The sequence below is a fragment of the Triturus cristatus genome, chromosome 9 (genome assembly GCF_964204655.1).
Source record: "Triturus cristatus chromosome 9, aTriCri1.1, whole genome shotgun sequence".
NCBI classification, from domain to species: domain Eukaryota; kingdom Metazoa; phylum Chordata; class Amphibia; order Caudata; family Salamandridae; genus Triturus; species Triturus cristatus.
Window position 1 is genome coordinate 322860408 of NC_140592.1, and position 16122 is coordinate 322876529.

At 44.2% G+C, this 16122-nt stretch overlaps 1 protein-coding gene and 1 long non-coding RNA gene across 2 annotated transcripts in view; one reads left to right on the forward strand and one right to left on the reverse strand.

Moving 5' to 3' along the window:
• The window catches only part of LOC146797841 (uncharacterized), an 89860-nt gene that overhangs the window by 56341 nt on the left and 17397 nt on the right, over nt 1–16122 (forward strand). The gene's annotated exons all lie outside the window — the stretch shown is intronic.
• LOC146797842 (uncharacterized) overlaps nt 1–16122 on the reverse strand; it is a 115828-nt gene that overhangs the window by 36299 nt on the left and 63407 nt on the right. The window contains exon 2 of the mRNA XM_085625039.1: nt 589–854. Coding sequence (XP_085481165.1) covers nt 589–854 — 266 coding nt within the window. The remainder of the gene's footprint in view (nt 1–588; nt 855–16122) is intronic.

Sequence of the window (16122 nt, forward strand, 5' to 3'; positions counted from 1 at the left end):
ATGTTTTTGGTCAATGTGCTATGCTCACAGACATACACACACCAAAAACAAAACAAAAAAAACTTCAGGAAGTAAGGGAAACTTTACCTCGTTTCCTGAAGTTGTTTTTCAAAATCAAAATCTTTACTGGGAGTACTATCCTAATAAATTCCACACTTACACAATTAGGCTGTAGGATGCAGTGTAACAGTATAAGATGGGATTCAATTAGCCATTGTACAAACTAAACTGCTGACTACAAGACACTAAAGATAACGCACACACAAAAAATAATTGTAATGGTTTGTCATTAAGCTATGAATTTAATTCAAAGATCTGTGAAATAACCTAAGAGTTTAGATCCACTGTAGAGTGGCAAACCATTAGCCTCCCCAAATATTGTATCTTAAGTATTTAACCACTGAACTTATTAATAACTGCTGTTTGTAAAGCAAAATGAAAAAAAATCAATATTGATGTAAAAAAGTGACATTAAAACAGATTCTAGAATAGAGTAAATTAAGTAGGATCAGAGCAATACAAGGAATGGATAGAACTGGACAATACAATCACATGCAAGTGCTTGAACAATCAGTTAACAGTTTTTACCTCAAACTCTTCATTGGCCTTTTCAAAAATGTGTAGGTATCCCTTCACTGGAGGTGCCTTAATCCTGCGTTTTATTTGAAATTCTTCATCATCACTGCTCTCCATACATTTGTGTCTAATCCGAGGCCATTGTTTCCCTTTACATTTAACAGGAACACTGGACTTGCTACTCCCCAGGTTTTCAAGTTCATTCACTGATGTCTTCTTTCGCCGCTTGATTTGCACTTCTTCCTCCTCACTGCTCTCCATGTCTTTAAGTTCAACCACTATAAAAGATAAAACAGCAAACACTGAGATACCCCAAAAAGATTCTTAGACTATTTTGGATGAAAAACAAGAAACTTGTATATAAATCATATTGAATTACCACAGTGGCCATTAAAAATAGTGCAAGCAGTCTTTTTATGGGGTGCTTTAAGGTTAACGGTTTGTCATTTGTTGACTGGTTGAGGGAGGGGGGCAGTATTCAAAAGCAATAAGGAGATATTATTTCTGGTTACTGAAATGTTGGAATGTTTGCCCTTCCTATAAAAGAAATGTTATGTCAAAAAGCAACTAATCAGAGCACAAAAGTAGCATGTTAAAATCTTTTATATACATTTTCAATGTTTTGCAGACTTGAAGCTGTATTTTCAACATTTGCCTATATGCATGGATGGAAAGGAACAAACATACGGCTCTATAACGTCCTGCATTAGTTGCATAATTCGTGCGAAGTGGAGTACGGATCTGGATCAATGAAAATATAGGAAACATAACAGCCACACCCCAGTAGTGAAAAGACATTTGATCATGTACAAATGGGGATTTGTAGGCAAACGAACAAGTTACTTACCTTCGGTAACGCTTTTTCTGGTGGATACAGTATCTGCCTGTGGATTCCTCACCTTGTGAATATCCCTTGCGCCAGCAACATTCGGAAACTTTTGTAGCAGTCCACGCCGATGAGGCCGAAGACGACGTCACAGAGACACGGCTCCGCTCGCGACTCCGCTGACGTCACCGGCTCCATAAGAAGACCTAGTCGGCGTGATGACGTCAGTTCCGCCCCTTTTTTCCGTGCCTTCGAGGCACACGGACGGACTGACAGCAATATGTACATAAACAGTATACACAGTACACAATATGCATATCAACACACTCAGTGTGGAAAATAAATAACAAAGCAGAAGAAATAACATAATGCCTTTGACAGTGATAAACACATTTGAAACCCATCAATAGAATTACAGGCATAGAAATACCGGTATAGAAGGATGGACAACGGGGAGGCGGGTGGGTCAGTGAGGAATCCACAGGCAGATACTGTATCCACCAGAAAAAGCGTTACCGAAGGTAAGTAACTTGTTCTTCTGATGGATACATCTGCCAGTGGATTCCTCACCTTGTGAATAGATTCCACAGCAGTCCCCACTCCCGGAGTAGGGTGTCCACCCTTCTATACCAGAAAATCCTGAAGGACGGAACGAGCAAAGTGTCCGTCCCTCCTCACCTCGGTGTCTAAACAATAATGTCTTGCGAAGGTGTGGAGGGAGGCCCAAGTTGCCGCCCTACAAATGTCCACCGGAACACCCCTAGCTAAGGCAGATGTGGAAGACTTTGCCCTGGTAGAATGAGCCCTCAAACCCTCCGGAGGCTCCTTACCAGCTAGGGAGTAGCACATCTTGATGCACAAGACAATCCACCTGGAAAGGGTGCGCTTGTGCACCGCTCGACCCTTTCTGCAACCAGCAAAACCCACAAAGAGCTGGTCATCAATCCTGTAGTCTTTCGTCCTGTCCAGGTAAAAGCTCACCGCCCTCTTAGGGTCCAAGCGGTGAAGTCTCTCCTCCTCCTTGGAAGGGTGTGGGGGAAGATAAAAGGAAGGAAGGGTAATGGACTGCCCCAGATGGAAGGGAGTTACCACCTTAGGCAAAAATGCAGCCCTGGTCCTAAGTACCATTCGTTCAGCATGAATGGTCAAGAATGGGGGTTTTGAACTTAGAGCTTGAAGCTCACTTACCCTCCTTGCCGAGGTGATTGCAACGAGGAATACCGTCTTAAAAGACAACAGCCTCAGGGGACACTTGTGCAAAGGCTCGAAGGGAGAACCCATGAGATAGGTTAAGACAAGGTTCAAGTCCCATTGAGGCATAACAAAGGGAGTTGGAGGAAATTTGTTTACAAGGCCCTTTATAAAACGAAGAACAATAGGAGACTTAAACAGCGACGGCTGATCCGGCAAACAAAGGAAAGCCGATAAATACCCTTTCACTGTAGCCACAGCAAAACCTTGCTGAGCAAGAGAAAGGGCAAACTGTAGAATATTAGACAGACGAGCCTTCAAGGGATCAATGGACCTCTCTCCACACCAGAGAACAAATTTAGACCACCTATATGAGTAAATAGATTTGGTGGAGTGTCGCCTGGCCGATAAAATAACATCCACCACATCTGGCGGGAGAGAGAAAGAATTCAGGTTGCCCCGTTCAATCTCCAGGCATGAAGGTGTAAGCTCTGGAGGTGGGGGTGTAGAACCTGCCCCTCCGACTGCGAGAGGAGGTCTGCCCTCAGAGGGAGACGGAGCGGAGGGCACGAGGAGAGGTGGAGAAGATCTGTGTACCACACCCTTCTTGGCCAATCTGGGGCGACACCATCCAGTCCTCCTGATTCAGCGCCTGAAGAACCTGAGCAAGGGTGAGCATCTTGAACTTTTCCTGTTTCAGGTAAAAGTTCAGGATTCTGAGGTCTAATATCGGACGCAATCTGCCGTCCTTTTTCGGGATCAGAAAATACCGGGAGTAGCATCCCTGACCCCTCTCCTGCTCCGGGACCACCTCTATCGCACCTTTCTGAAACAACTTCAGGACTTCCTCCTGCAGGAGAAGACGGTGGTCCTCCGAACAAACCCCTTGGCAAGGAGGGTAATTTGGAGGGAATTTTCTACAAGATCTAGAACCCAGAGATCTGTAGTTACAGATTCCCAATCTTGTAGAAAATGGGTAAGCCGGCCCCCCACAGGACCAACATGATCCGGAATGTCGGATCTAGGGCTGTTTTGCGGTGGTGGGAGGGGCTGAGGAAGAGGAAGAGGAGGAGGAGAGCTGACGAGAGCCACGTGTGCGACCCCTGATTCTTCCTCTGTAACCTCTGGACGAGGAACTTTGCTGCTGCTGCTGAGTCTGCCTATAGGTACGAAAGGATGTTGTTCCAAAACCTCTGTACCTCTTAAAAGACCCTCTCGACTGAGACTGGAGTCCCAAAGATTTAGCAGTTGCCTTGCTCTCCTTGAATCTTTCCAGAGCAGCATCTGCCTTTTTTCCAAATAGGCCAGACCCATCAAACGGTAGATCCAATAAGGTAGACTGTACATCCTGAGAGAACTCCGACGTTCTCAACCAAGCACTTCTCCTAGTTGCAACAGACGACCCCATGATCCTTGCAACAGAATCTGCAGTGTCCAGCCCACTTTGGATCACTTGCCGCGCAGCCGCCTGAGCATCAGCCAAGAAGTCATTAAATCCAGATCTATCATCCTCAGGCAATTTCGGCGCCAGTTTCCTAGCCGAGTCCATCAGCGCGTGAACATAGCGTCCCAAGAGACATGTGGCGTTAGTCGACTTCAAAGCCATGCTGGCTGATGAAAATACTTTCTTAGCTGACTGGTCCAGCCTTTTAGCCTCTCTATCCCCAGGGACCTGTGGAAAAGCCCCCTTAGACTTTCCAGAACAAGCCGCTTGAATCACCAGACTCTCAGGTGACGGATGGGACGACAAAAATTCAGGATCTCCTGGGGCCACTCTGTATCTCCTTGCAATCGTCTTTGAGACCGCAGGAGCAGAAAAAGGTTTTCGCCACACCTCCAATACAGGCTCCACAATGGCCTCATTAAAGGGAAGCAGAGGCTCTGATACCGTCGTTGGAGAATGCAACACTTCAGTCAAAATGTTTGACTTAAACTCTGTTGTAGGAAGCTGGAGATCAAGCAACTCCGCAGCTCTCCTTATGACTGTATGGTAGGGTGCGACATCCTTGGATGGCTCATCAGATGGCGGAGTAATCTCCCACTCAGGAGAAAGGTCCAAGCCACTAGCTTCCTTAAGCTCATCAAAAACCTCATCCGACTCTACCAATTCTCCATCCTCCGCCTCCTCTTGAAGGTATCTCTGCTCCTCAATAATCCTCTGAGTCTCCCTCCTGGAGCGAATTCGAATCCTCGGCGTCGGCGGCGCCGAAATCGACTCCGACGGCGCCGGTGCCAGTGGAGCCATCGGCGTCGAACGTGGATCCAGCGGAGCCTACGACGTCGAACGAGGTCGAGCCGGAGCCGGCGAGGATGGAAGCGGCGTCGACGTTCTCGGAGCCGGAGGATTCCAAGACGGCGTCGCTGGATAAAATGGGTAGAAAGGAGCCTGAGGATACACTTGCGGCACCCCCAAGTTAAAGGCCAAAGGACCCATCGGACCCGTAGGTGCACCAGGGGCATACATGGCACGAGCAAATACCCCATACATCGCATTTAAGTAATACGAGGGGTCCTGACCTGGCCCAGGAAAGGCAGGATACTGGTCAGGCCCCACCGGACTCGGGCCAACCGGCGCCGACTGTGGATTCAACGGCGTCGCAGGCTCACCCGGGGCTTGAAGTTCTTCCGGGGCCGGAGATGGAGCCGGAGCCGGGGATGAAACCGGCGTCGGAGTCCGGACCGGAACTGGCGAAGCCGGAGACAAAGGGACCACTGGAGAAGAAGGACCAGCCGGTGAACCCGGCACAGGAGAAGGAGAGACGGAGTCCCTTCGACGCCGAGCAGGTGACTTCGGCTTCGGCGCCGTACTCTTGTCAGAATGACGCCGAGAGGAATGCCTTCTCTTTTTCTTGTGCTTCTTAGCTCTCGAAGCATGCCCTGAAGTCGACCTCGATGCCGACCTCGACTTCGATCGAGACCTCGATCTCGATTTCCTCCTCCCTCTCTTCTCCTTCTTCATCTTGGCAATAAAGAGTTTTGCCTCCCGTTCTTTCAGAGCCTTTGAGCTCATTTTACGGCAGCTGGTACAGCCATCCACATCGTGGTCCGAGGATAAACACCACACACAGTCCTCATGTGGGTCAGTGATGGACATATGCTTGCCACACTCCCGGCAAGGCTTAAATCCAGACTTCCTCGATGACATCTTCAAAGAAGACAGGAAACAGCAATGAAAATACACAAAGTATCCACGACGCTAACAACAGCGATTCCCGAAATCCGTTGGCTTCGACGGCGCGGAAAAAAGGGAACTGACGTCATCACGCCGACGAGGTCTTCTTATGGAGCCGGTGACGTCAGCGGAGTCGCGAGCGGAGCCGTGTCTCTGTGACGTCGTCTTCGGCCTCATCGGCGTGGACTGCTACAAAAGTTTCCGAATGTTGCTGGCGCAAGGGATATTCACAAGGTGAGGAATCCACTGGCAGATGTATCCATCAGAATGAACAAATTACTATTCCCTACCCATACAACTAGAGGTGAAATAGAGCCTATATAGAGTCTAAACAGCCTTGAACTTTACATATTTTTTTGTGTTAGTACATCCAAGATTCAAGTTTTCAAATTAGGTTTATTTTACCCACTTATCGAATCGCCATATGCACATTTGAGAAAAATGTTTTAATGGGAAAATATACCTGGATAAGTCTCTCTGTACGAGTCAGCAGCTTCAAGCAGCTATTACATTCTATGGAGGTATTTCGCTACCACATTTGTCAATACATTTTCAACTCTGTCACATTTGTTGAGGTATGTTAATTGATAGCAATCCAAGATGTGCCCCAAATTCTGGATTGGACAGGGGCCGTCAGCTATGCCTCGGCTACTCAAGGACATTTACCATTTTTAGGTCTTGCCTACACAGCATATGCAGTGTGCAGCAAGACATATTGTTTACTATTCACTGGGTTTTCAACCCACCCACAGCATACAATTGGTTGTTTTTGTTGTAGGCTTCTGTTGAGTAAACTAAGTCTAAAACCTTAGTTCTACAATGTCTGACTTTCCCGCCCAAGGATGCCAGAACTTAGTTCAGTGCACCAATTCCTTAACGTGAAAGTTGTGGTAGCTCTATACAACCCCACTCAACTCTCTGGTTGATGTGCTGTCAGTGTTCTCTCAGTCTGCGACCGTTTTCAGAGACGTAGTGATAATTCAAACCCAATTCCAATCTTAAGAATATGATACCCAGGCCCTGCACTATGTGACCGACACTGTATGGTTATTGTCATGTCTTTTAGGTCCATACATTGTTCCAGCCATACGACAATAACTGCTCTGAATAGGTGACCTTTTACCTAGTAGCTTGCGCCTGACTCTTCGACACCAGGCTCTTAGTATTCTATCATAATCCCTGTACCTGACGTACACAAACCTGTCTTCAGGCACTGCATAATTATCATGTATAAGGGTCACCACTTTTTTTCATCCTTTGCCAACAGCCCGCTGTGCATGACCGCATTTGTTTGGAAAAACATTTATGATTGTTTTCAAAACATATCGATTCTAGAAGAAACCCTGGAGTGACCACTCTAGTATACAAGAACAATAAACACTTATTGAAACATCCTAACTGCCATCCTGTGTATTTTCTGAGAATAAGTAAGCACGAGTGACTGAGCGAATAGTGCTGTACTGTTTTCCACGATCCCGGAGAAATCGGGGTTGTCATGTTCAGTGGTTGCCAGAAACTACCTACACCACTGTAAGATACAGGGGATGGTGGTGATACTGTAGAGCTAGCTGGTCCAACGGCTGACACAACCTATGGAGGTGTCCAGAAGCGATTTGGACACCAAGCCCTCAGTTTAGATCATACAAAACGCACAGGTCCTAGGGATTCCTAGGAACCACAGAATATGGCACCCAATGTTGGTTTGGCTCTTATACTAGCAGTTGAAATCTGAGTAGTTCAGTCGTGCTTTCTCAGAAAGCCCTAATCACACTTCTTCAGAGACGTTTGAACTGGGAAGGGAAATCCATCTCAGCTTGGCAGATATACCCTGTGTATTGGCTGAAGGTTGAAACAAGCTTGTAAGAAAAGAAGGTTCCAAAATTGTGCAAAACGCTAGCTCTTAACATATTTTCTATTCTCCTTTCAAAATGACTGACCCTGCGAGAAGCAGTCGAGATTCAGGGGAAGACGAATTTGCAAATGCTCTAAACATTACAGAAAACTGCAGACATGCAGTAACTATAAAATTGTTAGAACACGGCGTACCTGCAGCAGGTGGTTGTGTTACCTTCGTGATTGAGGCAAGCAAGGTGTTCGGCTCAGAGGTATTCCAATCTTGGGTTCAGTTTCCGCCTGCAGATCCACAGACTAAATTGCTTCACACATAGATTGCAGTTGAACCACCGGAAGAATACATTCCATAGGAAGACATTGAAGTCCCGTTAACTTACCAGCAACACAGAAACTGGTTCAAAGGCGCGCTCTCGCATACAAATCTATTGTAAGACTCGGTCCACTCAGCATAGGAGCGACCTAGCCAGTCTTAGCGACTTACACTCCACAACCAGAGATAGATACGCTACCAGTGGATGAAGTCCGTACAATATACAAAGACATAGACCAGCTATACAGATACATTGTTCAGTTTGTCATGCGAACATTATCAGTCCAACCTGAGAGAAATGCTCCAGTCGGTCCACATCAGACCACATCTACGGTTAACCCACAGACACTAAAATCAGAAATGGAAACAATCCCCTCCAAAAGGGAATAAATTCCGTTCTGGATAGCACAAAACAATTGCACAGCTGGAAGTAGTATTTCCTCATACGGGTCCACAGGAAAAACATAGAATGCTAACTGTTTGCTTGCCAATGGGGAAGGTTCCCACGATTGAGGAGTGTACCACTTGGGGAACAACCTTAGCTGCCGTATACATCAGAATACATGGTACCCCTTCTACAGCAGTTGTTCCAGAGGTATTGAAACAGATACAGAATGAGTACGGGGCAGGACGTGCCCTGGACTTGGGAATGAAACTGATGGGTAACTTTGCCCAAGTCTCTGCAATCATGCTGAGCAACATAAAATGGGAGGCAGCAGCAGTGGTTATAGACCACCGCCTAAGGGAAATAGCTCCTATAAATAAGGAGCAAGAGTTACCAAAAAAATAAAAAACCTATGCTGCATTGGGTAGAGATAGTTTGGGAGCCAAACCAGAGAAACCACAAAATGGTGGGCAGTCCCGACAAGGATAACTCGAAGCAAGCACCCTCTTCTTCTAAAAACAAATGGGATAACAAACAATCTAAAAATAACAATACAAAAAAAGAATTTGCAGTCAAGGGGTGGGTCTCCCCAACTGGAGTCCTCTGAAAAGAAGTATAACCTTAGGAATCGTGATAACATTAGGAAACCTGACAGGTATCAGGACACTGATCCGCATTCCCTACAGGGTTCATCAAAAAACTCAGAGAGGGACGGGCGATCAGAACAAAAGACAGAAGATCGACCAAAAACAAAAAAGGGAAACACATCGTAATTCAGATTACATTATCAAGCAGGAAGAACATAAAGCAAAGCCTCAATTCAAAAGGAAGAAAGTAGCAGGCTTAAAAATTAGACATACCCTGGTTACTGAGTTTCTGAACGGGGAATGGGCTCTCACGATGCTAGACAGCGCGGCAGATAACAATAGCTCACAAGAACCTGAAGGATTTTCTGGAGACAGCAGTACTGAAGGAACATATCACAGTGGAAACACCTGATACAAGAGTTAGTGTCCCACATCAACTATACAAAATTACACTGCAAATAGAGGGGCAAATCTCAAGAAAAGTTAAAGGTCTCTTTTGGAAGAACTTAACATTTGGATACAACATCCTGTTAGCAGAAATAGATTGTCCGCCAGAATTTGTGAAGGATTGCCCAAAAGGAGAAAGCGTCACTTTGCCTGCTTTCTCAAACCTCGTTCTGGAATCTTTAAAACATTCCTACGCACAGCAGTGGGCGCTAGCTCCAGCATTATATCGCAACCATGTAGGGTGGGACGTGGAATCTACTCACCAAGAAATCCCATTAAAATCTCCTCCAAGTCCACAGAGACAGTACCCTATTAAAAATGATGCAAAAGGACAGTTCAATGAAATCTAAGACCAACTTGAATACCAAGGTGTGATTGAGACTTGCACCACCCCAATGAAAAATCCTTTGTTTCCGTTAATGAAATCTGACAACTCATACCATCTAGTTTTAGATTACCGACATTTAAACACATGCACACGAACATTTGCAGTTCAAAACATACATAGTGCTGCATTAACCCCTTCAGCGCGGCGCGGATTCCCGCGCCACGCTGAAGGTTCGTTGCGCGGGCGGGCTCATGACGGAACGGTTCCGTCATGAGCACAGCCCAACCGACGCTCATGACGGAACCGTTCCGTCATGAGCGTCGAAGGGGTTAATGAATAAAATTGTGCGGAAGAAATACAAGACGACATTAGATATCGAGAATTGATTCTTCTGCCAAAATATAGCTCCAGAAAGCAGATATCTGACAGCATTATCTGCCCTCTGCACTCAGCGTAATTTCTGTAGTTTGCCCCAAGGGTAGAAGAACAGCCCAGGGCTATTCTCAGCAAGAGTGTCAGAATTATTACAAACATGCGACGAGGAGGCAGTGTACTATGTAGATGATATCTATCTGACGGATGAAGAATTACTTGAACACTTGTGCAGGGTGAACATCATAACTGTGGGTTTCGCCAATTTGGGCTACAAATTTAATTTCAAGAAATCAAAAATTGTCCATCTCAATGTTCTATTTTTGAGATATGAGCTATAAATTGAAGGCAAGAACCAGGCAGCCTTAGAAAAGTGTGCGCTTCTCCAACCTCCGAAGACTCTGAAGGGTTTGCAATCCATTTTTGGATTTCTAAATTTTGGTAGAACATACATTCTGGATTATGCAGAAAGAGTAGAACCTTTCTACGACTTAATCAGACTTGATTCCACAGCACATAAGTGGACACAGGAACATACAGATATTCTCGGTTACGTTCAGGAAGACATGATAGCATCAAAACATTTGCACACACGTGTGAATTCTACCAACTTGGTTATCTGGGTTGTCCCGGGTTTATCTGGATATACATACATCACTTACAATGAAAGTCCCAATTGCATACAAATCACATTTATACACAAATGCTGAAATGCGATTTGCAGCTACAGAAAAAATCCTGACAGCAGTACAGACTGCTGTAGTGAGAGGAAGAGCACTAGCAAAGGGGAAACGCATAATAATTGTAACCCCGGTACCAACTTTAGAAGCCGTTACAAAAGCGAGCATTCCAAATGCAAAAGCACTGCATCCGCTATGGATACAATGGGCTAATTCTCTCACTGCAACAGACGTAGATTCCAAATACAATTCTACACTGAAAACACAAGTACTTCCTGCAGTACGAACAAGAATACCCTCTCCCGAATGAAATCTTGCCTCTAGAGAAATAGGAGTACATCATTTATACTGATGGATCTGCTCAGCCTGCCATTGGAAGTAAACAACAGTATAGCGCAGCATGTGCTACAGTGAAAGGATGTATGCAGGAGGTTAAGTTCCATCCCAGCAATAAAACTACACAATCTCTAAGAGATTGTACAGCACAGCTGGCAGAGCTGAAAGCCCCGATACTAGCACTACAATATATACAGATCGGGAATTCCCCACACTGATAGTGTGTGATTCGTTTTACTGTGTGCAATCTTAATGAACATTTTCATTACCGGGGCCAGAATGCGTTTAGAGATTCCAATTAAGCATAAATTGTTATGGGAACAAGTGGCAAAGCTGAAGGAATGCATGCCATGGGCTCAAGTTATTTACACCTTGAGTCAACAGCGTGTTGGTGTACACGTTGAAGGGAATTCACTTGCTGATGAAGCTGCAAAAGCGACAGTGCGAACTTCTGCTGTTGCTGAAATCACTCGTTCTAGCACACACCAATAGCTGTCAACGCCTCGAAGAACGGCTCTACCATGCCAATCAGCTTTCCACTCAAGTACTCCTATATATTAGATGCGCAGGATACACCGTATGCTCAAATTCCAGGAGTGGGGGATAGAAATATACCAAACATAGATCGCAGATTAGGTTTAATTCTAGCTGCACACGAGGGTCTCGGCTCAGCAAACACAGGAGTCACTGCAACAATTTCATTACTGAAGCGGCGATACTGGGTGCCAGGTTTGTCTAAACAAACCAAGGGTTATGTCCTAAAGTGCGACATCTGCCAGCAGATGAAAGATTCAACCGTAGCACGGCCACTGCAAACATCATTAGTCTTTTTAGACAGACCTCTCGCATGTGTATTTCGACCACTGCGGCCCCTTAAATTCAGATGGGGCAATGAATTCCGGACATTACAAAGCAACGTCCAAGTAAAACACACCGACACTGGGAAAATGAAACCGGTACCGGCAAGACCTGCCTGGGTCCCGAAGATTGGGGGACCTGGTCAAAGGAAAGATCATGGACAAGGAGGAGTTTAGGCCATCTTACAGAACACCTGTACCTGTCCTGGCAGTCGAAGGAACAAGAAAAGTACTTTTTCGCTCTCTTGCCAGCAAAAATGAAAGAAGATTTGTCTCCATTGATCTGATCAAACCACACTATGTGGCCAGTTCTCAATAGTAGGCGGCGTGGAATCCCGAGTAGCCGCAGACATCCTCTTGCAGGAAGTTCAGATGGAGAGACTCAAAACTCCCCTGCGCAAAATGCAGGAGTGTTGAAATTGACCAACATCCAAAGGCAACTGAAACGCACATTGCAATTCAGCCCAATAATAACAGTCACATCAATGTGCCTTCACAAGAGACACCAGCCAGTTCTACAAACACTGCAGAGCTACCAAAGATAGATCGAACTGCGTCTGGCTACTTCTTCAACTTTGATGATTTTTCTTCAGATCCAAGTGAACCTGAGCAAACGCACCCATTTCCAGAAAAGAACAATTTCGACAATTCTATCTCTGGCTGAAAAAGACTTAATTGGTGTCCCCTTGGTAGCATCTTTGGTTAGCATTACGGATCCTGTTCCTGTTAATTTGGATTGGTATAGTAACGGTCTTTTTCCTACTACTGAATAGACATTACCTCCCACATCAGTCTGCAGTACAATCTGTTAACTTGGTCCTGAAACCCCATACGTCATCACATTGAGAACAGAGAGACCTGTCCCTAGTGAACATTAAGGCAGTTCCAGTACCTGATGGTTTAGTTTGGGATAGGGGTTCATATGATGTATTTGGTCCTACTGAACATTTGAAAATTCCTCATGTATCTAAAATGTCATTGAATGATTTCAGTACCCCGAGAACACTCTCTGATGATTGGGACATTGAAACTGTAAATTCTATGCTCTCAGATTTAGAACAATCTGCTGCATTTTCTTACAGGGAATTGTATGAACATACACCTGACTTCAACACTATGTATTGTTACCAACACTATGGATTAATTTTTGCATAAAGCAAGGGTCCCACGCACTGTTAACACTTATCATCAATGGGAATATTGCCCGATACTACCAAAAGGTAGTTCTGCCATATTTGGACTGAAATTTACATACTTTACAGGGTTCAATACTTCAGACCGAGCGTCATTCTATTATAAGCTTGCGCAAACGAATGCAACTGCGAAGTAAATGATGCTAACAAACACCAAGCTTATATATACAGCACCTTTTATCTCCCAACTGTTTATACAAAGTTTCGACAATTGGAGGGACACAATAGACACAAAATCCTTCTGGGAGACAAAAGAATCATAAGTTCAGGGATCTGAGGCTTTGTTTAGAGCTTGCCTCATACCATTACAGATAATATTCCTGAACAGAACAGAACAGAACAGTGCAACAGACTACCTGCTACGGGTTTGCAAAAATAAAAGACTTGAAAACACCATGTATACCCCTCGCCCATACCTGTTGAATGTATATCGAGTGATACACTTATAAGTAAGGAGGTACTGGGTACAATGATACAGAATGGTACGTACAATTCATCAGCTTCCAATTGGAAGGGATGGTTGGTTTGGCCTATCAACACAAATAGGTGTCAATCAAGATTCAGGGGTACCACCGGAGGGTTTAGTATCCATAGGCCAGACCCACACTATGTACACATAGACGACCCAGGGTTAGTGACTTCTTATAGTGTTGAGAAGTTGCGCCTAGAAAGGCTAAAAACTTCAACACTATTACAGGTGAAACAACACTTGTACCTTCTGTCATGTTGATCTTGTGGATTTCTTGCTGGGTCCCAAGAAACCGCGTAAACAACACTTCTTATATGCCATCTACAATGAACTGTGGAAAGTCTCCCAACAGGAAGCTGCTAAGAGATTAAGTGAGACTGATCGAATTAACCTAGAAAAGGCCTTGGCTGTGGTAGACAATGGAATGACCACACTTTCTTCCCGTATTTATTCACTGGGCAACATCGTGTCCTCTGCAATTGACATAATGGAACAAGATTTGTCTATTTTACAACCTGGGTAATCTCAATTGCGCTCCATTATGCTTTTGAGCTGGACGCTACAATCATTGCGTTCTGGCCACGTGCCATGGCGGTACTTTAACGGAACAAATCTGATTTCGGCTTATAATCTGACCGACAGACAAATGATCGTGGCACACAGAGATGCGAAGTACACCATGCTGCTCATTGAAAAATTAGAGAAGTTACCTTTTACAGTAGCAAAGTCACCGTCTACGGAATGGTTAATTCATGGCTATATCACACTGCCAATCACAATATTCCACTACCTTAAATACTTCCAGGCAGGCAGGTATGAAGCGTTGGGTGAAGGGTAAATACAGGAAACTTGGTAGTTGCCGTACAGATATAGGTGTAGAACTAAGGCCACTGAAGTTTTCTTAAGTGGTAAAGACTGTGCATTTCATATTGGGTTACAATTTGGACAACAGTGGAATTAGAAACCTATAGACAAAGCCTGCGTGAGCTATGGATGCCCAAGTCACTTTTCCCTAGTTGGCCCGCATTCGAAAATGGCTCCTTGATCTAGGTTCTGAGTAGATTCTGGACAAACTCGAGGCTGCTGACTCCCTAATCAAAGTATACGATCAAGCACATTTTTGGGAATTTTATTTGGCACAAAGTCACTTTAAATAGTACATCAGGAAGGCTTTACTACACAGTTCTTATTGTTCAAAACAACTCCTTGCTTTGAACTATTTTTGGATGAAATCGAACCCCAACTAGCAACAACATTATATCTGAAATTTAGATATGAAATACTCCAGATAAATGCCTGTACATCCAAATGGGCCATGCCACAATCTAAGGATAGGGATCCTAAGTGCAATCTATGTCAACTGCGAGTAAAGGAGAATATTGCACACGTTCTATTTTTTGCCAAGCGTATGTAATGGCTAGAAGAAAATTGATAAAACCGCTAGGTAGAGGTTTGAATGTTAGGAAATACAATGAGATGCTGCGAATACTAAAACCAGATAACTCACAACTCGTATTTGGTGTCAGCAGATTTTTATTGGCCACTAGTTATATAAGGAAAAAGAGAGGGCAAAAATTTTAAATGATAGATTTAGGCCTGATTTCTGTATTTTTGTCCTATGGTATCTTAATATATATTATGAGTGGTTTGACTCAATTCAATGCAAGCAGAGTAGTTTTACTAAGAATGCATTATACTGACATCAATGAATTATTTTAACATAATTTCTAACAATTCCGTATTCTCGGCAAGGGTCTATTGAGCATGCACTTTAGATGTATTTTCCTACAAATATTATAAACTGAAATAATTTTTAGAACTAAGATAAATTGAAAACCTCAATCTGTATAATTATACTGCATTTTACACATTGACGAGGATAGTTCTTAATGTACATACCTGTGGAAATTAAGTGTTATCTGATTTTAAAATATTTTAAGAAATGCTTTGATGATTCTTTGAATCGAATAAAGGTTTTTGAATTGGTATAGACCGTGAGAAGGCTTTAAGTGGGTCTTTAGTGTGCAGGGAGGTTTCGCTTCATGGAGCATGTAATGCTTCAATAGCAAACTTATCTTGCTACTTGAAAGGCTCCCCAGCTAACAGGATTCAGTCAGTTTTCGAGTTACTCTTGAATGGGAGTTATTTAATGCTGAATGATCAAGGATGTTGCGGGATAGCGCCAGGCATAGCATATCTAGTCACAGTAAACTTCAGGATTGTTTGTTGTAAGCAAGTATTGTTTCCCCCAGCTTGCAGAGTTAGGGAGGCACCACTGTGGCCTTCATTGAATGTTTCCAGTATAAGGTTTGATTCGCTGAGCAGAGTGAAAGCCATGTTGTTTCACCAAAATGTGGCCTTAACTTCAGCCCGAGAGACTTTTGATCTCCAGGTTGCAAGGTTTTTGGCAGAGATACAGGCCTTGGTCCGTACAAACTTCCCAATCCATTTTGGAGAAATGGTTCATTGTATCTTTAACATGTCTGATACGAGAGGGAAGGTACACTTTAGAAAACAAAATTGTTTCTATTGATAGCAT